Here is a 23,725-nt window from a genome sequence, read left to right as displayed (position 1 = left end):
CTCACTTCCCTGTGAATGCTACCACAGAGAACTTATGCCAGACTCCTTCTCCAATCCAAAGATCATCCTGGTGGTGGCAGAGGGATCTCTCTAACCACAAAATATCCAGATCACTCTGCAGCTTAAAAATTTTCAATGACTCCCCATTGCCTGAATTTTCCCTGGAGTTTGAGAACCCTGGGCCTTAAAGACTCCTCCAGCTTCACTGTAACCCAATGAACCTGTCATATAAGTTTCTTTACTATATCTAATTGTGGCTCTCTCTTCCCACCTCCACCCAGAATAGGTGCTGAACTGCAAGGAGCTGGGAGCCCTACAGAGATCAGGGCAGCCAGCAGGGACACTGGGGGGCTGGCCACTGACCCAAAAGAACACCAGTAGCTGTCAGAGACAGGTAGCCTGGCATCACCTTGGCCCCAGAGACGAGTTTGGTGCCCTGGCCAAAATTCAGGGAAGTAATAAAAACAGGAAACAGGTAAAAAAGAGATGCAGGACATGTGCAGTGTGAGTGGCAGCCACTAAGCCTCTGGCTGCTCCACAGGTGCTTCGGGGTCTGGGCAGGTAGCCTGCTGCCTAATCCATTCTAGTATGATCTGGGGTGAGGCCAAGGGGTGGGCCCAAGGGGAAGGGCTATGCTGCCTTTTCCTGGGACAGTAAGTGAATCATTCCAGTGCATCCTTGGCCCATGCCACCCACACAGACACATTCTCTAGCATGGGTTGGTTTTAGTGGCACAGTGTCTTGGTCCGGCACTCAGACTGCATGAGGGTGATTCACTCTATAGTCTGAAGACCATATTCCGTGGACACTATTCTCCCATAAGTATTTCTGAGGTCTTCTGCTTCCCTGGCCAATGAGATGGTTAAGCTATGACCTAACTGGGAGAGCCTCCAGCAGGAAGGTAGAGGCTTTCTGCACTGTGCCTTGGGCTCTGTCCAGAAAAGTTCTCATGGTTGACTGAATGGGGCTGGGCCTTCACTTCTGAGCCTCCTGGGATGTTCATGGTGACCCATGTAGGCTGGGCCATGCCAGGCATCAGGGTGACTGAAGAGGGCATCGGCTGTTCTTCTTAGGGCAGGATCCACTCCTATCCCAGAGGTCAGCTGGGTCTTCTTTCAGGTTCTCCAGCTTACTCATGAGGCCATCCTAAGGAATGTGCTGGCTGGAAGTAGGGGAGCTGAGGTGGACAGCCTTCATGAGGGAGCCTAAGCTGGGACAGTTTTCCCAGAGGCCTACAGCTGCAGCGAGGCTGGACTCTGACTTTGCCTGTGCTTAATACTAGGTCACCTCACCAAGGGCTCCCAGCCATGCCAAGGCTCAGACCCTCCCCCCTTGGCTGTACCTGTCTCACTCAGCGCAGCCCCTGCTGAACAACAGCAGCCCCTTAAGCAGAGTGTCAGCCAGGGCTCCCAGGTGGTTGGGTAGTCTTTGGGGGCACACAACTGGGGATCCCACCAAGGAGTGACAGGGGACACACCAGGGGCTCAGACTGGGGTGGGGGTGGGGCTTCGCAGGGGGTTTGGGGGAAGGCCCTTGGGGTCCCAGAGAACTCTTTACATGTGGCAGGACTCCAGCTGAATGAAAACAGCCCAGCCCAGGGGCAGACTCTGAGCGCATGTGATGCTGTGCAAAGGAGGGGAAAGAGAGGCTCAAATGTGCATGTGCTAAAGCAACTGTATGCCAATAAAATTTTTTAAAAATAATAAAATCAAATAAAATCATAAGAGAATTCTATTTAAAAATGTGCATGTGCCCCTGTACATGGGGAAGCACGGGCAGGGCTTAGGGAGGAGGAGCCAGGGTTTGTATGTGAGTGAGAGAGGCTGAATGAAGGAACCAGTGACAAGGCCCCTCAGTGTCTTCCCCAAAGCACTTTAATGCACACACCACCCCACAGTTGCTGCCTGCTGCAGCGGGGGGAGGGGGAGCAGAGAGGCCAGGGCCACCTGGAGGCTCCCACGGCTTCCACAGCCCGGTATGCCTAAGAGGGCTGCGCCCACACACATTCTCATCAGTACGTGAGGGGCGTGAGGATGAAGAGGCGGTCTTCCTCTTTGCGGATCCAGCGCATCAGTTTATGGATGGCACTGACGGCCGACGCCTTGGTCCCCAGTGGGCTGTAGCACATGTAGAGCTCAAAGGCGCCCGTCACCTGGAGGAGGGGGCACAGGGTGGTCATCCAGGTTGTCTAAGGACCTTGCCCAGGACCCCGAGGCAGCCCAGCCCACCCCATGGCCACCTTACCCAGGCCAGGAGGTTCTCGTTGGGGCCGGTGTAATAGATCGTCTTCAGGGGGCGGGAGGCATTGTGGGCGCGGCTATGCAGGTACTGGTAGAGGCCCAGCAGCCGCTCCTGCTCCTCTTCACTGTCGTAAGGGGCCTCAATCTCAGGGCTGGAGATGGGGGAGTGGGTTCGCAAAGGATTGACTCCCACTGGCTTCTCTGGAAATCCAGAAATGCCTATTCCTAGCCAGGGAGACTCCACCATGTGGCCTACCTCCAGATGCATCCCACCCACCGCCAAGCCACTGTCTCCTCCCTGCTGAAGACTGCCCAGAACAGGGGTGGGCATGGGGTGGGGTCGGGTAGAGCCCTGGGACTGCAGCCCTCTTCTCCCCTCGCCCCCAAGTTCATGGCAGCTTTGGGGAACCTCCCTCTGGAGAAGCCAATCTGAGTTTAGGTGTCTTAGAGAGAGTGACAAGAAGGCAATGGCACCCCACTCCAGTACTCTTGCTTGGAAAATCCCATGGACGGAGGAACCTGGTGGGCTGCAGTCCATGGGGTCGCTAGGAGTCAGACACGACTGAGTGACTTCACTTTCACTTTTCCCTTTCATGCACTGGAGAAGGAAATGGCAACCCACTCCAGTGTTCTTGCGTGGAGAGTCCCAGTGACGGCGGACCCTGGTGGGCTGCCGTCTATGGGGTCGCACAGAGTTGGACATGACTGAAGCAACTTAGCAACTTAGCAGAGAGAGTGATAGGACGGGAAGAGAACTGAGTTGGGAACCCCCCGGACCAAAAAGGGGGTAATAGGAGGATAGAATAGGCCTCATCGGCCCCAGCCTTTCTGTTGGAGGAAGTGGAGGAGTCCTGCCTGCCGGCTGGACCAAATTGACCCCTAAGGCAGAGTAGCTCCTGGGCCAGTAACCCAGGAGACCTCGGTGAAAGCTTCCTTCCCTGGGTGAATTGGGTATTTCAAGGCCTTTTGGGAAATGAATGAAGTAGAGAGGTCTAGGTTGATGGGGAGTAGGGTGATAGGGGGTGGGGTTCCCTAGGGTCAGAGTCAGACAGACACAGCAGGTCGGCTCATTCCCAGAGTCAGCTTCAGGACTGCATCAGGGCTCAGGCCCAACCGGCGCCCCCTCCCCACGCCCCTGTCTCCCTCCAACAGCGTCCCCAAGGCCCACCCTCACCTGGTGAAGAGTCCTGAGCTCTTTGACTTATACAGGAAGTGGCGCAGGTCGGGGACGCCCACCTGGGCAACACTGTAGTAGGGCGTGCGCAGTGCCTCCCGGAGCGCCAGGTGCGCGCCGCGCTTCCGCAGGCGCTCCTGAAAGCGGCGGCGGCAGTCAGAGACGGCAAAGAAGTCCTCGCGGTCGGTGGAGACGAGCAGCAGGCAGAGATCCGTGTCAGGCTCCAGGTAAGAGATGTGTGCGTGGAAGAAGCCGGCTGCGTTGAATTTGGGCAGGCACACTGGCGTCCAGGCCTCGCCCTCGCGGAAGGACGAGGAGGAACTTATGAGGTTGAAGAGCAGGTGCAGGTCGATGGGATGCAGGAATTGGTCCTTGCGGCGCACGAGGGCCACGAGCTGGTTGCGCGCCAGCAGGATGGAGAAGACCAGGCTGCGGGCGCGCGCCTGCTGCAGGCTGGCACTTACCACGTCCCGCACCGCCGCCGCCAGGGGCAGGCAGCGCGCCGCCCCCATCAGGAAACTGGGGTCTCGCGCCATGAGCTGCAGTAGGTTGTCCGTGATGCGCTCCGAGCCCGAGAGCAGGCGCCGCAGGTCATAGTTCTGCTTCTGCTGGAAGATGTGGCTCAGCTGCGCGCCCGTAAGCAGGCTTAGGATCTGGTAGTAGATGTAGAGCAACTCCTGAGCCAGTTCCTGCGCTGACTGCCGCGTTCGGGCCACCGCCACCAGCACCAGTGGGCTCCGGCGCACGAACACTACCTTGTAGCCATCTGATGGGGGTGGATGGATGGGGGTGGCATCAGCTTCAGCCCCTCTCCTGGGAAAGCCCTCCCGGATTGGCCTGGCCCAGCACCCCCAGAGCCCCAATTTCTCGGCTGGAGCCTGTCACTTTCGGGCACGTGTGTGTGTGTGTGTGTGTGTGTGTGTGTGCTGAGTCGCTTCAGTCGTGTCCAACTCTTGCGACCCCACGGACTGTAGCCCGCCAGGCTCCTCTGTCCATAGGATTTTTCAGGCAAGAATACTGGAGTGGGTTGCCATTTCCTTCTCCAGGGGATCTTCCTGACTCAGGGATCCAACCCAGGTCTCCTGCACTGCAAGCAGATTCGTTACTGACTGAGCTACCAGGGAGTCGGCTTCATAGACTGGCACCAGCTAAAACATAGGAAGCACTTCAGGATAGTGTGTTTACGCATTCTTGGGACTTCCCTGGTGGTCCAGTGGTTAAGACTCTGCCCTTCCACTGCAGCAGACTTGGGTTCCATTCCCGGTTGGGGAACTAAGATCCCATATGCCCTACAGTGTGCCAAAAAAATAAATTATTTTTTAATAAATTAAAACAAAAATAGAAAAAAAGCATAAAAAATGGAAAGAAATTTTTTTCTTTAAATTAAAAGAAAATCCTCAAATAAACAAACAAAACCCACACATTCTTGGGCTAAGTTAAGTGGCAAGAGCTGGGTGGACTCAAGACCTGCGATTTTTTGGTCCGCTCCCCAGGCTTCTTACTCTAAGGGCGAAGTCCATGTGCAAGCCACCTTTGAACCTCACAACAGCTCTATGAGGCAGTCAGTGTTGTTTCCCTGTGTTCCCAGATGAGGACCTGGGGCTCACTGAGGTAGAGGGACTTGGTCACACAGTATATCCCAGCCCTCTAGTCCCTGGGGGTCCAAAACCTGGTGTGAACGAACTGTGTGGCCAGGGAGACCTCCCAGCACCCCCTCCAGGGGGCTCACCTGCATGGATGGAACGGATGGCATTCTTGTCAGCCTCTAGGAAGGACACCAGGGCCACCATGACACCCATGGTGCTGGAAAGTGCCTCCTCGGACCCGTAGCGTGAGTACACAGGCTTCCCCGCCTCGCTCAGCACAAAGACATGCTTCTGGTGCCGTCGCCAGGCCTCAGCAGCCTCTTCCTCATCCCCTTCGCCAGTGCCATCCCTTGGGGGCTCTGTGGCTGGTCGTCTGGCTGCCCCTGGGGACTCTGGCCAGTCCTCAGAGCTTCCTGGAAGCATCTCCTCCTGCAGGTCTCGGGCAACACCTGTCAGCTGGGTGCTCAACTCACTGAAGTCCTGGCTGATCTGACGCATGTCTGTAGCCAGAGGTGGGGGACCCCCAGCACCCTCCTTGGGGCTCTCCCCAGAAGCCGCCCCATCCTCTGATTCAGTCAGGTCCTCGTAGGAACGGGCGTGGACGAACATGGCGCCCTCCTGTCCGGCACCTGGCAGCCAAAAGCACTGGAGCTTAGAGTGGTACCTGTTGGCAGACTGATTCACCAGCACAGCACCCTATACAGTACTCTAGCTTGACTGCCTGAGGCAGTTGTGATGAGGCAAGCCACTGTTCCCTCCAGCTATAGTCTGCTACAAGTCATGTGACTTACAGCTCATTGGTCTCCTCACACTGGGAATAAGACCCAAACCCCTCCAGGCTGAGGTGGTGGCTGGTTTCTGCCTGTCCCTCTCACTCTCATCTCACAGTCCCTCGCCCTCTGCTCTTTGAATACCCTCACCTACCTCCGGGCCTTTGCATCTCCTGTTCCCTCTGCCAGGAAGCCTCCCCACCTCTTCCCAGGCCAGCTCTCCCGTCACACTTCAGCTCTCAGCAAAGATGTTAGTTGTCCCTGTCACCTGACCCCTAGCCCCAAGCACTCTATCATATACCCCCTCCTTGACTTCTCATGGGGCACCTATCAGCTATTGCCCTTCTCCACAACTGCAGTGGAGTTCCCCCTCAAGGGCAGGAACCTGGTTGTTCATCACTGTGTGCCCAGTACCTCACCTTGTGCATGTAATACCCACTGTGCTCAATGAATCTCTCTCCTTGGGAGATGCCTCCCCAGGCCCATGCAGGGACCCATGGCTCTGAACCCCCTCCAGTGGAATGCTCTCACTAGCCTGCAGCTCCTCCAAGGCAGAGACCAGGTTGATCTTCCTTTACTGAGGTTTTTTTTTTTTTTTGGTACAAAATAGTTTAAGAGTTAAGTTTTGAGTCTCTATTATGAGTTCAGCACTGTACCAGGCATCAGGGTACAACACGGGTACCCACAGCTCTGTGCTCAAAGAGCTCCCGATCTTGTGGATGAGAGAGATGGGCAATACCTACACACACAAATACAACCCTATAAAACTAGTGTTCTATACAGAGTGTGGTCAGAGCAGGCCTCTCTGGTGAGGAGATGACATTTAAGGTGAAAGCTGAAGGAGGGAGAAGGAGCCAGGCAGGGATCTGTAGACCCAGGAAAGAGGAGGAAAGCCCACATGCGCAGTCAGACAGCACAGGGCGAATGGCACAACATGAAGTGGAGAGGAAGGCCGGAGGCAGACTGAGCCTGGATCCCTCCAGTATCCCCAGCTCATGACAAATAGTCAGTGAGGGAGTGAACACATGCATGAATGAGTAGGAGCAAAAGAGTGGCTGGAAATCGAGACTGCCCAGGAGGCTGCTCTGGCTGTGAGCTGGCTGGGGGTGCCCGAGGACCCTGCCTGTACCTGGCTCCATCCCCTGGGCCAGTCCTGGTGTGGGGCTCTCTGCTCTCTCCACACTCTGCCCATCGGAAGGCGCCAACGTGCCATCGGGGCCTTCGCTGCTTCTCTTCCTCTGCATGTCAGCGGCCATCCCTTGGGCTCTCCTGTGGAGCAAACAAAGGCATCATTGAGGGCAAGATGCTAGTGGCAGGGCTCACTGGCACAATTAACTGTGCTTAAGTATAGAAAAGTACCCCTTACCAGGACCCAAGTAACTCAGACCTCTAGGGAATAGGTTCTATATTCAGAAGGGCATATTTGCCCTTCGGAAAAAGCATGCGCTTCTTTGGATGATTCTGCAAGGAAGAACACATGGTATCTATTCACTCTATAAAACTTGGAAAATAGAAAAAAAAAAAGAAAGAAATGTCACCACTGCCCCACCATTCAGGATCTCTCACTGTTCACATCTTAGTATATTTCTTTCTAGTGTTTTAAAAATTTTTTTAATTTAAAAAAATACATATTTATTTGTCCACGCCCTGTGGCATGTGAGATCTAGTTCCCTGGCCAGGGATCAAACCCAAGCCCCCTGCATTGGAAGCACGGAGTCCTAACCATTGGACAGCTAGGGAATTCCCTCTACTCTTTTTTAAAACATTGTATATAAAATGTTATGTATTTATCTACAAACTGATAATAGCAGCTAACCCCGCAAATGCCACAGTAGCATGCTAAGCTTATGTAGATTTTTATCCAATTCTATCACTCCTGTCTGAGGAGGTACTCTTGTCAGGCTAGCTTTACAGGTGAAGGAACTGCAGCTGAGAGAGTATAAGCACCTCCTCACTCAAGGTTGAGACAGGAAAGAAGAGCTGGAGCTGGGAACTGAAACCATTCTGTATCCTGATATTTTCCCTTGTACATCCTACCGTAAATACTTCTCTATTCAAAACTCGAGTTGACCGATCAGTTCCTTTTGATATTTAAGCACTAAGAAAGAAGTGAGTCAGAGCAAGCTGGCTTGTCTTCAGGCCTGAGCCTTGTTTTTCCGCTTGCATTTTGCATCTATTGAATCTGGCACCAGGGCTCCCCTTTCCAGTCAAAACCAACTATGGCCATGTGGGTTCTCAGTGCCAATTTGATGGACACTGAGGAGAGATGCAGCCTGGTCTCTCAGTCCTCCTGCAGCCTCAGGGTCAGGGGGATGTGGCCGAGAGTGGATGTCAGGGATAACGAAGTTGGGTGGACTGAGGCTCAGCCTCTATGGCCCCGAATGACAGGCTGAAGGGTCTTCATTTGGCAGGCAACATACCATCTACAGGAGACAGGTTCCATCTGAGGCATTGACCCTTTAGGGGAGACAGATTTGTTTGGCTAGAAGGGCAGCAGAGATTAGCCAGGGACTCATGAGGCAGGCACTGCAGGCAGGCCCAGGGCCTGGGCGGGGCTGGTGTCAGTGTGAGCACAGGAGACCCTGCCCCTCCTGGGGCAGAGTCCACAAGGAATAACTGAGGCTTGTCCCTTTACTAGCTCTGTCATCTTGGGCAAATGACCCCACCCTGAGCCTGGCATGAGGCAGGTGCTCAAAAACGTTCATGAAAAGAGTGATTTTAGGGAAGCAGCGTCACCATCACTAGCATTGGTGGAGCCCCAGCTTCTCCGTATCTCAGATCTCTCTCTCTGACCACCCTCTTGACTCAAAGAACTGATTTTCAAGCTCTTCTTGTCATCTTTGTGGTAAGCCATGGGATCCTTTCTTCAAATTAATCTTTTACAGAAGCTCAATGTGCAGAACAGACAGACAGGGAGGCAGGGACCAGAGACTGGCCTGATGGCCATTCCCACACTGCTCCTGGAGCACCACGACCTAAGAGGGGGGACCGCTGGCCAACAGCATCACCCCACACAGAGTGTGCTTTGAGTAACCTTGAAAGGAAGTTTATTTGGGAGAACATCTACCTTTGGGGATTTTCTAGGCCCACCCAAGCCTGTCCACCAGGGCACTCAAGAGTGATGGTTCCCAGCGAGGGTCAGAGCCCAGAAGACCAAGGTGTGGGCCACCTTGTTTGACAAAAGGCCAGAGTAATTAAGACACTGCGTGGCCTCAACAGAAACCTGGGGAGGCGTCCAGAAAGGTCTCCTTTGAAACTGAGACCAAGAGAAGCCAGCCAAAGCAAGCCAAAACAGCCACCGCAACACCACAGAGCCCGGGGCAGTGGATGGGAAGGCAACTAGAGCATGTCCAGGTCTAGAGCAAGAAGACACAGCCGATACCAGGAACCCTGTAGACCATTATTCCACAAGCTAACGTAAAAGTCAAGGTGGGGTCTGCGTTGCTGTGTAAAGAGAATGACTGTAGACAGATGAGTCTGTCCAGATGCAGGCAGAGGGGGAGCCAGGGCTTTTGGACCTGGCTCCGTAGATGGAGACCTAGACTGGGATGTGCTTTTCTCTAAGGAGAGGGTCCAGAAGCATTGCTTTAAGTGCACATGCCCCGCATTTCTATGTGTACTCACTTGCCCACTCCCCTAGTCGATACCTTCACATCATCTCTCTTCTTAAGCTTCTATCATCTTCTCCCATGCTCACTCTCAGCTCTATCAGTGAGAACCTTCCTTCTAGTTCACTGAGGAAACTGAAGTCACAAAGAGAACTTCCAAGCTGCCCACCACCACCTCACCTTACCTGCCAGACTCTGCCTTCCTTCTTGCTGAAGATGCACTATCCTGGCTCCACTGAGGGCTAACGCCTCCACTCCAGCCCATCTCACCTACCCAAGCATATGGCTTCAGCAGCTGTCGCCTCCCCCTCAGATCATCACTGTTCCCTTCTTCCCTATCCATCACCAATAGACTGTATTTCAATTAAAAAAAAAAGTTAAATGACAAAAAAAAAAAAAAAGTGGGCAACAGATACAAAGTTATTGATTCTGGACAGAATGTCCAACTTTCATGAAACATATTACTGATGTTCAGGGGGAACCACCTGCAATCAGAATCTGACCAATCTCATCACCTCCACCACTACCACACTGGTCCAGGCCAACATGATCTCTCTGGCAGATGGTTGCCACGGGCTTCTAACTAGTCTCCCCACTTCTGTCCTTGTCCTTGGAGAGTCTGTCCTTCTCACAGTACATAAAGTAATTGATTTGAAACAGAAGTCAGGCCATGTAATTTCTTTGCCCACAACTCTTTAACAGTCATACCTGACCCAGTGAGAGAGCCAGCTTCTTCACAGTGGTGTACAAGAACCACTGTCCACACGTGCTTCCCTGCTCCACCACCCCTAATTACTTCTTCGGCCTCATCTCCTATTCTTGCCCCTACTCGCTCTGCTTCAACCCAGCTTCACTGACTTCATGGCTTTCCTTAAGTATAATGTGGCTTCCCTGGTGGCTCAGCGGTAAAGAATCTGCCTGCCAATGCAGAAGATGCAGGTTCTATCCCTGGGTTGGGAAGATTGCCTGGAGAAGGAAATGGAAACCCACTTTAGTGTTCTTGCCTAGAAAATCCCATGGACAGAGGAGCCTGGTGGGCTATAGTCCATGGGGGTCACAAAGAGTCTGACACAATTTTGTGACTAAACAGCAACAAGTACAGTGTAAACATAATTCCTGAGAATTCTTTCACTTTAGAACTTCACTCTTGCTGAACTCTCTGCATGGACCATACCACTCTGCTTCTCTCCTGCCCCCCACCTCACTACTTGGGCAAATATCTACATGAGTCACTCTGTCACTTCCTTCAGGTTGATGCTCAAGAGGTACCTTATCAGAGAGGCTTTCAAGAGGTACCTTATCAGAGAGGATTTCCTGGAATATCCTGGATTCTTATCTCCCTAGCCCTATTTTATTTTTCTACATTGAAGGTCACCCTGTGAGCTGTCGCAAAATGTCAGCTCCATAGGCAGGAGGATTTTAATTAACACTTGTCAGATAAATAACTTTGGAAGGGAGAAGGTGAAAGTTCCTCAAAAAACACCCAGCTCCCATGTAGCCTGAGGAGACTCCAGCCTGTGGGGAAGACTTGTCCTCAGTGTTTGGGGTAAAAAACGGCTCTGGAGTCAGAGGGACCAGGATTAACCTGACTTGATTTTATAAGTCTCAGCATTCTTACCTATGAAATGAAGATGATGATAGCATTGATTCACTGGGTTGTGTGAGGATTAAATGAGATAAGGCATGTAGTTTGGTTACTCTGAGACAGAGTAGGCATGTACTCACTCAGCTGTCTTTAGTATATCATGATTATGTTTAGTTAACATTCAGACCGTGTGCACCTGCACTTATACACAGGTCCAGTGGTCTCTGGAATATAAATTAGGCCTTAGAGATTGCTCATCCTGAGCCAGGCCTTCAGTGAACAGGCCTGGGAAAAGGTGCTTCTGACCTTGTGAAGCTAGGTGGGCTCTGACATGAAATGACCCATCTGTGATGCTGGGACAAAGAGATGCCTTTGGGCCTAGGGCTGGGCATTCCTCCAGGCTCCCTGGTTCTCCATCCTGAAGTGGCGGGACAGACCATTGGTTCTCTGCTGCTCCCAGAAATCTCTCCCAAGTTGAACTCCTTTCCGCCACATGCTCCTGCTCTGTAGCCTTGTGCCTCTGACTCAAAGACTCAAACAAGGGCCACAGCACTTATCCAGTGTACTGAGGCCCCACTTCCCACTGACACCACTAGACTTCAGGTAACTGAGCTGAATACCAGCATAACCGAGTACTACTCAACATGGTACCTGCATGGAGTGAGGGCAGGGTCAGCTGCTTGGGGCTAGTGTGCACCTCATTCCGAACAGTTCCCCGACCACTTGAGATCATGCAATACCTCAAGATCTCCAAGGCCAATCTGGGGATCCAGTCAAAAGCCCTGAAGAAACAAACAGTTCCCTGGACACTTAACACGGGAAAAAACTAGGCAGAGAGGGTGAATGACTCACAGCAAACCCCACCCCAAACCCTATTGGAGCCATAACCTGTGTGGCAGAAGCTCCTGGGTGGCTGAAGCAGTTAAACAAGAGAGGTCTCTTGGAACCAGTCCCAGAGTCTCCCATGGGGCCCCTTCTTTGGCGGCCTCTCCAGAAGCCCCCAGGGCTTGCTATTTTCCCCAGAAGTGCTCTGCTGTGCCTTTGAGCAATGTCACCAAACAAGTTAGCTCAATGAGCCCTTCCGGTATGCCTCCCTCCTCTAGGTGCCTGGTCTGGAGAGTGGGAGGGCCTGGCAAGAACCCCTCCCTATTGGCTCCCTAGCACTCTTGCTCCCTCTTCCTGCTTAGATAGTGCCCTAATCTGCCTTGATGCTTGGGAAGTGGGCTGTCTGGGACGATGGTGCCAGGGTGCTTGGATGTGTGGCAGACAGGGTCCAGGTCAGGCTCTGCTGTAGCTGCTTCAGGAGGATGTCTACTCCGTGGTGAGAGTATAGCCTGGTACTTGCCAATGGTTGTGACCACTCCCCTCTCTGACAAAGGCTGCTCACCCTCCCGCAGCAAACTCAGTTCAGAAAGGGGTGGCTCACCAGGTACAAGAGGCAGCTTGGTTATCCGAGCCAGGGCACCCTTGAGAGCAAAGTCCCAAGACGCAAGACACCTTCAGAAGCTGCCTGCTCACCCACCAGTCAACCTCTGCCAATCTTTGAGAGTACTCTGCCCGGCCGAATCTGTGTGCGTTAAGTGTGGGCGGGTACTCTTTGGCCACTGCCCGCTATAGGACTTTGCCTTTCCAGCCAAAGGAAGAGCTCCAGGCCTCGCTTTTGTATTCCCCAGCTGGGAACCAGCTAAGGGACCCTAGAGAGACCCAGTCCTCCTACCGCAAACAGCAACGTAGACGGTAGGGGCCCCGTCTTCAAGCCCCTCCCTCCAAAGATGACAGCTCTCCAGTCTCTCGGCGCCCCCAGGCCACGTGGGTTGGCAGTCGGACTCACCTGTTTCTCGGGGAAGGGGGTAGGGGGAGAACACAGAGATTGCCGGTCACTGCCCTCTGCCGGACCCCAGGGAGGGCACGGGTATCTGGCCGGGCCCAGACTGATGGCTCAGGTTCGCAGGACCACGGCCCCCTGTGGACGCAGACATGGCCACGGCGCAGGCCACCACTCCCTCCCACCGCCCCTTGCCGATTGCCGGTTCAGGAAGACAGCATTCGCCGGCCTCTCGCGGCGGAGGCCCGGCTCCAGTCGCTGGGCCTGGCCCTGCCCGCCCCTGGTGTGCATTATGGGAAATGTAGTCCGCAGTGCACGGCCGCCGCGGGGCGGGGAGGGTCGCGGGTCTGGGCAGAGCCCCGGGCTGGGCCTGACCCAGGCAGGGGTCCCCGCATCCCGCTCCGCCTTCTGCAGGGTCCCAGCCAAGCTCAGACACCTCCCCAAACCCATAGCCCCGGGTGGACCGCAGGCCCAAACTCGCCAGACCCTCTGCCCGAGCGAACAAGAGGTTTACTTAGAGGAAAAGAGACTTTTCTTTCCTCCCTAGCGTAGTTTCCTCCACTAATTGTGGAAGGACAGTGCAAGTTTGGGGACTGGATAAATGTCATAAGTGAGCCCGGCCACACTGGCTGTAAAGGATGTAGGCACACGGTTTGATGCTAAAAGGACATCTTTTCAATCACATTTTAATATATGAGTCTCTAGAATGGTAGTTCTCAATTCTGCACATAGAATGACCTGGAGAACTTAAAACACACAAATGCCTGGAACTTTTGATTTAATTGGACTGGGATGGACTCACACATCCATATCTTTTTAAAAACTTCCCAGGCGATTTGCCAGGGCAAGGAAACTCTCCTACGAACATTTGTGATTTCCTAGAGACAAAGTGATTTAAAAAACAAACAGGACAACATAAAGCTTTCCCAACAATTTTATTTTTGGAGAGTACTTTAAAGAAATCAAGTTAGGGATTAACAACGATACTGCTCATGTGTCTCTGAAGCAATTAAATTACTTAATAGCCTCATGGTTAATTCACCCAACAGTTTAGGGATGAAGGAAAGTCTGAAGTCACTCCTCGGATTATCCCTGTTGCTCCAAGCACCCCAATGCAATGTCCTGTCTCCATCTCAGTCCTATACCAGAACTGGGGAGCCCTGCCCCCGGGGCTTTTCTTACAGTCTCAGACAGCTGCCAGTTGGAGCCCATGTCCACAAACTGGACTGTGACTGACACTGAAAAAGCTGTGGCCTTTTATGAGAGATGGCTTTGCTCAGGGCTATTAAACTCATGCACATAGTTTAAGGGAAGCTTTCTCCTCCCTTTTAGTTAAGAATATGTGAGAAAATGCCCAATTCCTTAGCTATCCTTGTCTTCACAGGTCATTCAGTAATTTTTCTCCTCATTGGCTCAGGAGGACAGGCTTCCTCCCTTAGAATAAATATCATTGATACAGTTTTACTCTCACTAGTCCTGCCATATTACAAGAGTATAAGCCAAGAAGATCTCATATTCTCTGATTTGAACAGAAATATGCTGACTACATTCCATTAACCAGAAGCTTCAGCCCATAGAATTGATCCCCAAAGAAGACAAATTTAAAGATTTCTAACATACCCAACCAACCACAACAGTCTCCGTGTGACCTCAGGGTTTCTTGGAGTCTCTTGCTTTCAAGCACATCAGCTCTATCAGATAGCACCTCTGTCACTTGGAAGTATTGCATCTCCTTAGCCAAGCAAGTGACCATATATCCCATGAGCTTCTAACAACGCTTGAGTGTACGTCACTCTATGGACTTGCCTAGAGGTCCAGTGGCTAAGATTCTGTGCTCCCAATGTAGGGGGCCCAGGTTCAATCCCTGGTTAGGGAACTAGATCCCACATGCTGAAACTAAAGATCCTGCATGCTGCAACAAAGATCGAAGATCCATGTGCCGCAACTAAGACCTGGCACAGTCAAATAAAACAAATAAATATTAAAAGCATAATTCTCTCAAAAAAAAAAAAACTCTGCTTTAATCTACCTATTGATCTACATTTGAATATTGGGACAACCCATCCTAAATGTCACTTTTGCTGATAGAATTACAAAGAAACAAATCTAGGTCTTTTGGGATGATAGCGCTTGTCAATTCTGTTATGGCTCTGTGGCACTGTATGACATTACTTTAAGCCTTAGCCTTTGCCACAAACACCAAGCTACCCTGCACCTCCAGGTCAGGGGGTCCTCAAAATCTCAGCTTCCTGTTTTGTCTAGGCCCATGATTTGCATCGACCCAGTGTGTCATCTCTACAGCAGCAGTAATGAGGACTAGTTGTAAGTACGTGTTACTCGCTCAGTTATGTCTGACTCTTTGTGACCCTATGGACTGCAGCCCACCAGTCTCCTTTGTCCATGGAATTCACAAGGCAAGAATACTGGAGTGGGTTGCCATTCCTCTCTCCAGGGGATCTTCCCGACCCAGGGATCAAACCTGGCTCTCCCTCATTGCAGGCAGATTCTTAACCATCGGAGCCACCAGGAGGAAGCACAAAGGTAAAAGACCTCTGTTCTTCCACAGATTTCTTTTTTTTTTCATAACTGGAGTGGCCATTTCAGAACCTGAGGTGCTGTGAAGAAGTTGCAGCTGAAGTGAAAAGGCCTGATTGTATCCAGAGGCTGGGATCTGTTCCAGCCCCGTTGCTCTCTTGCTGGTGTGACTCAGGGCAAATTCTTTAATGACTCTTTCAGCATCTTCAGCAGTTTCCCCCTCCTACAAATATAAGATTATATAATATGAAGTATTCTGAACTAATAATAATAGTCCTTTCCTGGAAATTTCAAAGAGGTTTTCCTTCCTGCCTTTATTGCTTTTGCAGTTCCTGGTAAAGCAACTGCCTTTCCTAATCTGCTGGAAAATTTCATCTGTGGTCCTTGTATCATCTGTATCTTTCCTGGTTCCTGTCTCTCATTTTAACATTTGATCAAGTCTCTACTTTCAGGGCTGAAGAGTCATGGCCCCAAGTGTGATCAAGGCAGCAATGAACCACAGGCAGCAGAGCAGCCTTCCTCTTTGCTGGGCTCATCTGTGTGAGAATTTTAGGGGCCGAAAGTGAGCCAACCCACCTCTGCAACTGGATGTTGTACTCCCCATTCTGGGTGAGGGCGCTGTTCTGGATCAGCTCTTCTAAACAGTTCACACTTTTTGGTCTTAGGTAGTATACCCACTCCAGTACTCTTGCTTGGAAAATCCCATGGACGGAGGAGCCTGTTAGGCTGCAATCCATGGGGTCGCTAAGAGTTGGACATGACTGAGCGACTTCATTTTGACTTTTCACTTTCATGCATTGGAGAAGGAAATGGCAGCCCACTCCAGTGCCTGGAGAATCCCAGGGACGGGGGAGCCTGGTGGGCTGCCGTCTATGGGGTCGCACAGAGTCAGACATGACTGAAGTGACTTAGCATAGCATAGCATAGTATAAACAGCCTTACAAGTACTATGGGCCAGTGTAAGTTTAAAAAAAAAAATCCAGATGCTTTCTCTGAAAGCCCTCCATCATCACCCTAAGGAGAAGGGGAAAGTTGTCAACAGCATGAGCCCTGGAGTAGGACTGACTTGAGTTGGAATCCCCCCATCTTCTACTTTCCAGCTGCAGCAAATTAATCTTTCTGGGCTTTGGTTTCCATAACTACAAAAGGGGATATCATGTGGTTACTGTGAAGATTAAATGAGATAATGAAGGGTCAGCACAAGGCCAGGAGCAGAGTTGTGATAAAAGATTGCAATTATTATTGCCCAAGGAGAGTGGGCATAAGGCAAAAATAATTAGTTCCTTCATATGTTTACCTCTTGGAAGGACAAAGTACTATGTGATAAGGGAGGGATCCACCAATAATGGCCCAGTTTGGGAAGCAAAGTACCCACAGTTCTGTGTAGGTGTTCTTCCTCGTCCCTGAAACCTCTTAGTGCTCCAGTCTAGTCTATAACTCACTCCTTCATTTGCAAAGCCATCTCATCCAGGCCCAAGGCTTTAGGTACTAGCACCAGTGATATGTTGATACCTCTCAGATTTGCAGCTCTAACCCTGACCTTTAATTTGAACTCTAGGCAAATGTAGCCAATTGCCAACTCCAAATCTTGTCTACTAGGCATCAAAAACAACCTACCGAAAACTGAGCTCCTCTTCTTCCTGCCAAAATTGCTCTTCCCACATTCTTCCATCTTTCCAGGCAGTCTCCTAACCAGCTGGCCTGCTTCTGCCCTTTTCACCTTCAGCCTATTCTCCACACGGAAGCCAGAGGGATCCTATTTACCTGGAAATCATGATATTGTTCTGTTTAGAGCCCCCCAACAGCTTTACATCTCCCTGCTTATGGAAACCAAACTCCTTTGAGCAGAGACTGTGTATCTTATTTAGTTTGTCACCTGTCTTTGATAGCCACCCCCACTCCCATCGCCACCAGAGCAGCAAAGTTTATCAGCCTTGTTCAAGCTCCTGTAACTCGAGTACTTGATCCAGTGCCTGGTACACAGCAGGTGCTTCATGAAGTTCTTGAATGAATGACTTCCAGACAAGATGCCTGAGAAGTGGAAAAGTAACTTTAAAGACTACTTAACCCAACAATCTCTTTTCTCTACAGATGAGGATTACTTTATTTTAGAATAATTTATAGGCTTTTCTTGCAGCAGACTTCTTTGATCCCATGATGTTGAATTCAGGCTCTATAATCAGGTTACCTTCCCTGAGGGGACACAGTTTGAGGATACTGGGTAGCTGGAATCAGCAAGCATTTCAACAATGTACAATCCACTTGGAAGCTTGGAGCTGGCCATTTGAAGAACATTAGCTGTGAGGAGATTCTGGACGTGAGCTGCACACTGAAAGCTGTGCTGCCCCGTTTTCCACTAGACTGTTGATCTGCAGATACCTTCCTGTTCCTCTGTGACCTCGCACAAGTCACTCTTGGCCAGATTTATGGCCCGTGAGCTAGCAAGGCCTCGTGGAAACTGAGTGGAATTTCCTTTATAGGTAGGGCTACTAAACCTTTAAGACAGATGATACCCACCAGTGTATCTGTGAATAGCACTGAAGATTAAATGAGATAATGAAGGGTCAGCACAAGGCCAGGAGCAGACTTGTGATGAAGGGTTGCAATTATTACTGCCCAAAGAGAGTGGGCATAAGGCAAAAATAATTAGTTCCTTCATATGTTTACCTCTTGGAAGGACAAAGTACTACTACCCACCAGTGATTTTCTTGAGCTGGGAATGGCTAATTTGAAAACTCATCAGAAGGAAAAGAGGACGAGCGTGTGATTACTGCTCCTCTATCCTATGGGAGGGTCGGGAGCCAGGCTCTTATGTGGGCCACAAACTCCTGCCCCGGAAGGCTTAGGTGGAGATTTCCTTCACATTAACGGAGAATAAGTCCTTTTTAAGCTAGACAGGCCAGGGTCCAGTCCGCACTCTGGCAGGGAGCAAATCTCGAGAAAGCCAAGCCACCCACAGACTGCACGCTTTGCTCATACTCGGAAGAGCGAAAGAAGACGAGCGGCCGTGGGCTAAGGGCCAAACCACAACCCCCAGCAGGCCCAGCGGACCGGGGCAAGGAAGCGCACCCTCCCATTGGGCGTGGGCAATAGCGTGCCCCTCACGCCCCGCCCCCGCAGGCAAGCACACACCCCCGCCCCGCCCCCGGCCCGCGCGCAGGGTACGCTGGGAGTGGAGTCGGCGCGACCCGCCGCTGTGTACTCCATCTCCCGGCGGGCCGAGCGCTAAAGGCGGCGGCACCTTTGTGGAGGCAGCGGCCCGGCGCGGAGGAAGTTCCGGTCTCCGCGGCGCTGGGTCGGTAGCGGCGGCTGAGGATTAGGAGGAGCGGGCCGCGGAGGCCGCGCTGCCTCGGTAAGGGCTTGGGGTGGTAGAGAGGGCGTGCGGGAGCCAGCGGGGAAGGAGCCGGCCTGGCAGGCCGCTCTGGACGTCGCGGGCCCGCGCGGCCTGGAAGCTGCGGCTTCGGTGTCGCGGGGCGGCCGCGGCCTCCCTCAGGAAGAAGAGAGTCAAGTGGCGGTGAGGAAGGCGCCGCCCACGGGAGGAACGCCCCAGAACGGTCGCGGGCCCGGGGCGGGGCCCGGCCTGGCGGTGGAATTACCGGTCCCGTCTCGGGGCGGCCGGGGGTCCGTGGCTGGCGCGTGGTTGCGGTTCGGTGCTCTTGGTCCGAGGGGCTGCAGGCAGGCGGCCCTTTCTTCCTCCTTTTTTCCCCCTGCATTTGCAGGAATCTGATCCAGTTGTGAGGCATCGCTCGAAAGGGAGTTTTTCTTGTGCTTAGCACGTAGCTTCGCCCTCAGACCTGGACAGACCGGAGTGGGCTCGGCCGGACAACAGGGCGCGGGAGCGCGGAGTCCAGCGCGCCGGGCTGTAGAACCTGGATCCCGGGGAGTGGTCTGGTGGGTCCTGTGCCAGTTGGGCGAATGTGGGAGGACAGGGTTATTTCCTCGTATTATGCACTCTTTAGATTCCTTTTAGTGGTGTATCAGTAAGTCTGTTTTTCTCTTAACTTTAGAATTGATCTTGTGCTACCGGGCTTAACTCTGGGCGTGCATTTTTTTTTTTTTTTTTTTTTAAATAAAGGAAAGGGTCTTGTTTTGTAGGGTAAACTGTAAGGGTAATTGTATTTTTTGCACATTCTAGGTATGCTTGTGAACATCAGAGTTGCGGGATCTAGGTGGAGTTTAGTAGACTCTGATGCTCCTGGTCACCTGGTTCATTTTTCTGAACTCTGGATTGTGCCCTCGGTTTGTTAGCTTTCAACTTCCTGTTGAGTAGTGCCGCCACTGTGAATGGTTTAATAATGTCAACATCAGCAGACTTGTGAGGACTATAGGGAGAGGTTTCAAGAACTGATAAGTGAGGGTAGGACAAGCAATGTCTAATGGTATGTTACCATTTTAGTGAAACACAAAAATTGCACCTGAACCTTGCCTGGTTAGTTAGTATCTAACCAGGTACCTAGCCCATAGAATAGGCTGTTTAGGATAGGCTGTTTTTGGACATCTGTAGCATTCCTCTTCATTTAATTCTGTTACCAGAATTTGGTTTACTTTTGTTGCCTTTGGGAGCCTAGTTTTTTGTAGCCTTTCATAGGAGAATTGTCAATGGAGAGGTTACAAAGTGAATGCTCCTGTCTTATTGAAGATACATGGGCAAGATTATACTCTTCTGCCAGTGTTTAAATACATAAAATAATGTGTTAATAATCTAACTCAAAATTGTAAAATATTAAAAAACTGTTGGAAAATTCTGAAATGTTTAAAGATCATAAATCATGGAGTCATCTTGCTTAGAATAGACTTTCTGCTAGACTTCCACAGTAGTTGTTCATTTCATTCACTTAGGGGGCATCTCTTGGGTACCTTTTATAACCTTCCTATCACACTGTGATAGGATACTGTAGGAGCTCTAGAAATTGATAGGGTTTGAACTGTTGACTCCTCCACTAACTGAGCAACATTGGATAAATTACCTAACTTCAGTTTTCTCATGTGTGAAATGAGGTTAAGAAATGCAGCCGCTTTGAAGGTTGTTGTGAGGTTTACGTAATCCTTTTAGGACGGTGCCTGGTGTGAGGAAAGTGTTCACTACGTGTTAGCCGCCACTGTTACTTTAAAAAAATTTTTTGTCACTTCCCTGGCAGTTCAGTGGTTAGGACTCTCTGCTTCCAGTGCAGGGGGTGTAGGTTCCATCCCTGGTCTGGAAACTGAGAGTCCACATGCCATGTGGTGCAGCCAAACAATTAAAAAGAAAAAAATGTTTTGTTGAGATAAAATTCACACACCATACATTTCACCCATTTAAGGTGTCTAATTCAATGTTTTTTCATGTATTACAGTACTTTTTTTTTTTTAACGAAGTTGTGATGAATATATTTTGTTGCATATATTGTAATGAAATTTGCCATTTAAGCCATTTCTATATGTAAAATTCACATACAATTCAGTGCATGAATTACATTCACAATGTAATGAAACCATCACCACATCTATTTCTAAAACTTTTTCATCACCTTAAACAGAAACTCTAACCATTAAGCAGGTAACTCCCTTACCCCTTCCCTCTAGTCCCTGGTAACCTCTAATCTGTATTCTGTCTGAATTTGCCTGTTCTGGGTACCCTATGTAAGTGGAATCATACAATAATTATCCTTTCATGTCTGACTTTTTTGAGGTAAAATAATGTTTTTAAGGTTCATTCATGTTGTAGTGTGTATCCAAACTTCATTCCTTTTTTTTTTTAATTAAAAAAAAAATTGAGATGTAATTGACATCTACATTCCCTTTTAAGGCTGAACAATACTCAGTTGCTATGTATAGGCTACATTTTACTTACCTGTTCACTTGCTGGACAGTTGGGTTTCCACCGTTGGTGATTGTAAATAATGCTGCTGTGAACATGGGTATACAAATATCTCTTCATGCCCCTGCTTTCAGTATCTTTGTGTGTATGCCCAGAATTGGGTCATATGATAATTCTGTGTATAGCTTTTTGACTACCCACCATACTGTATTCCACAGCAGTTGCATCATTTTATGTTCCCACCAGTAATATGCAAGGGGTCCGATTTCTCCACATCCCAACACTTGTTATTTTCTGAGTTTTTTTGTACAGTAACCACCTGAATGGGTGTGAAGTAGTCCCTCCATGTCTTCCTTCTGCCTCCCTTTTTCTTAGCCATTTTGACCATTTTAAAATGTTCATGTCAGTGATATTAAGTACCTTCACATTGTTGTGCAACCATCATTACCATCCAGCTTCAGAATGTTTTCGTCTTCTCAGACTGAACCTCTGTGCCCATTAAACAGTAGCTTCTCATTCTCCCCACCCCTTCCCCTGGCAACCACCATCCTACTTTCCGTCTCTCTGAATTTGCCTGTCCTAAGAAGCGAAAAGCAAAGGAGAAAAGGAAAGATATAAGCATCTGAATGCAGAGTACCAAAGAATAGCAAGGAGAGATAAGAAAGCCTTTCTCAGCGATCAATGCAAAGAAATAGAGGAAAACAACAGAATGAGAAAGACTAGAGATCTCTTCAAGAAAATTAGAGATACCAAGGGAACATTTCATGCGAAGATGGACTCGATAAAGGACCAGAAATGGTATGGACCTAACAGAAGCAGAAGATATTAAGAAGAGATGGCAAGAATACACAGAAGAACTGTACAAAAAAGATCTTCACGACCCAGATAATCACGATGGTGTGATCACTGACCTAGAGCCAGACATCCTGGAATGTGAAGTCAAGTGGGCCTTAGAAAGCATCACTACGAACAAAGCTAGTGGAGGTGATGGAATTCCAGTTGAGCTATTCCAAATCCTGAAAGATGATGCTGTGAAAGTGCTGCACTCAATATGCCAGCAAATTTGGAAAACTCAGCAGTGGCCACAGGACTGGAAAAGGTCAGTTTTCATTCCAATCCCAAAGAAAGGCAGTGCCAAAGAATGCTCAAACTACCGCACAATTGCACTCATCTCACATGCTAGTAAAGTAATGCTCAAAATTCTCCAAGCCAGGCTTTAGCAATACGTGAACTGTGAACTTGCAGATGTTGAAGCTGGTTTTAGGAAAGGCAGAGGAACCAGAGATCAAATTGCCAACATCCGCTGGATCATAGAAAAAGCAAGAGAGTTCCAGAAAAGCATCTATTTCTGCTTTATTGACTATGCCAAAGCCTTTGACTGTGTGGATCACAATAAACTGTGGAAAATTCTGAAAGAGATGGGAATATGAGACCATCTCACCTGCCTCTTGAGAAACCTGTTTGCAGGTCAGGAAGCAACAGTTAGAACTGGACATGGAACAACAGACTGGTTCCAAATAGGAAAAGGAGTACATCAAGGCTGTATATTGTCACCCTGCTTATTGAACCTATATGCAGAGTACATCATGAGAAACGCTGGGCTGGAAGAAGCACAAGCTGGAATCAAGATTGCCGGGAGAAATATCAATAACCTCAGATATGCAGAAGACACCACCCTTATGGCAGAAAGTGAAGAGGAGCTAAAAAGCCTCTTGATGGAAGTGAAAGTGGAGAGTGAAAAAGTTGGCTTAAAGCTCAACATTCAGAAAACGAAGATCATGGCATCTGATCCCATCACTTCATGGGAAATAGATGGGGAAACAGTGTCAGACTTTATTTTTCTGGGCTCCAAAAATCACTGCAGATGGTGACTGCAGCCATGAAATTAAAAGACGCTTACTCCTTGGAAGGAAAGTTATGACCAACCTAGATAGCATATTCAAAAGCAGAGACATTACTTTGCCAACAAAGGTCCACCTAGTCAAGGCTATGGTTTTTCCAATAGTCATGTATAGATGTGAGAGTTGGACTGTGAAGAAGGCTGAGCGCCGAAGAATCGATGCTTTTGAACTTTGGTGTTGGAGAAGACTCTTGAGAGTCCCTTGGACTGCAAGGAGATCCAACCAGTCCATTCTAAAGAACATCAGTCCTGGATGTTCTTTGGAAGGAATGATGCTAAAGCTGAAACTCCAGTACTTTGGCCACCTCATGCGAAGAATTGACTCATTGGAAAAGACTGATGCTGGGAGAGATTGGGGGCAGGAGGAGAAGGGGACGACAGAGGATGAGATGGCTGGATGGCATCACTGACTCGATGGACATGAGTTTGAGTGAACCTCAGGAGATGGTGGTGAACAGGGAGGCCTAGCGTGCTGCGATTCATGGGGTCACAGAGTCGGACACGACTGAGTGACTGAACTGAACTGAAGTACCCCATATACATAGAACCATAAATTGTACAATATTTGTCCTTTCATGACTGGCTTATTTTACTTAGCAGAATATCTCCAAGATTCATCCATGTTATATCTATCGGAATTGCATTCCTTTCTGAGGCTGAATAGTATTTCATTGTATGTATATATTACATTATCTTCTCATCTGT

The 23,725-nt window shown here is 49.9% G+C and overlaps 2 protein-coding genes and 1 long non-coding RNA gene across 7 annotated transcripts in view; 1 reads left to right on the top strand and 2 right to left on the bottom strand.

The window, feature by feature from the left end:
• Nucleotides 1-1,852: 1,852 nt before the first annotated feature.
• Nucleotides 1,853-13,049, bottom strand: MON1A (MON1 homolog A, secretory trafficking associated). Of its 2 annotated transcripts, XM_055557287.1 has the most exons (7): nt 12,795-13,049; nt 7,137-7,231; nt 6,900-7,039; nt 5,144-5,629; nt 3,415-4,180; nt 2,245-2,392; nt 1,853-2,152 (listed from the first exon to the last, which is right to left on the bottom strand). In XM_055557287.1, the coding sequence occupies exons 3-7, from the start codon at nt 7,024-7,026 to the stop codon at nt 2,012-2,014; spliced, it is 1,668 nt and encodes a 555-aa protein (XP_055413262.1). In that variant the 5' UTR covers nt 7,027-7,039; nt 7,137-7,231; nt 12,795-13,049; the 3' UTR covers nt 1,853-2,011. The 2 variants fall into 2 exon arrangements, with proteins under 2 accessions (XP_055413262.1, XP_055413260.1); XM_055557285.1 differs by lacking the exon at nt 7,137-7,231.
• Nucleotides 13,050-14,725: 1,676 nt separating this feature from the next.
• On the bottom strand, nt 14,726-18,278 carry LOC129635194 (uncharacterized). The gene is made up of 3 exons (XR_008706144.1): nt 18,021-18,278; nt 16,941-17,087; nt 14,726-15,546 (listed from the first exon to the last, which is right to left on the bottom strand). It is a non-coding gene; the product is annotated as an uncharacterized LOC129635194 (long non-coding RNA).
• A 205-nt stretch (nt 18,279-18,483) lies between these two features.
• Nucleotides 18,484-23,725, top strand: part of RBM6 (RNA binding motif protein 6) — an 89,363-nt gene continuing 84,121 nt past the window's right edge. Inside the window, exon 1 of one of the 4 annotated variants that reach the window (XM_055558323.1) lies at nt 18,484-18,675. The gene's annotated coding sequence lies outside the window, so the exon portion shown is untranslated. Of the gene's footprint in view, nt 18,676-18,716; nt 18,838-19,042; nt 19,215-23,725 lie in introns of those variants that run through there. The other 3 variants (XM_055558318.1, XM_055558321.1, XM_055558320.1) reach the window with 3 other exon arrangements.

This window comes from Bubalus kerabau, chromosome 20 (genome assembly GCF_029407905.1).
Source record: "Bubalus kerabau isolate K-KA32 ecotype Philippines breed swamp buffalo chromosome 20, PCC_UOA_SB_1v2, whole genome shotgun sequence".
NCBI lineage: Eukaryota > Metazoa > Chordata > Mammalia > Artiodactyla > Bovidae > Bubalus > Bubalus kerabau.
This window is presented reverse-complemented; position numbering and strand designations above follow the sequence as displayed.

Excerpts from the sequence above, each read along its gene's own strand:
- MON1A (XM_055557287.1), bottom strand. The coding sequence starts at position 7,026 with ATGGCCGCTGACATGCAGAGGAAGAGAAGCAGCGAAGGCCCCGATGGC. Across the intron at positions 4,181-5,143 it reads CATCCGTTCCATCCATGCAG|ATGGCTACAAGGTAGTGTTC; the intron begins GTGAGCCCCCTG and ends CACCCCCATCAG. Across the intron at positions 2,153-2,244 it reads ACGAGAACCTCCTGGCCTGG|GTGACGGGCGCCTTTGAGCT; the intron begins GTAAGGTGGCCA and ends CCCCTCCTCCAG.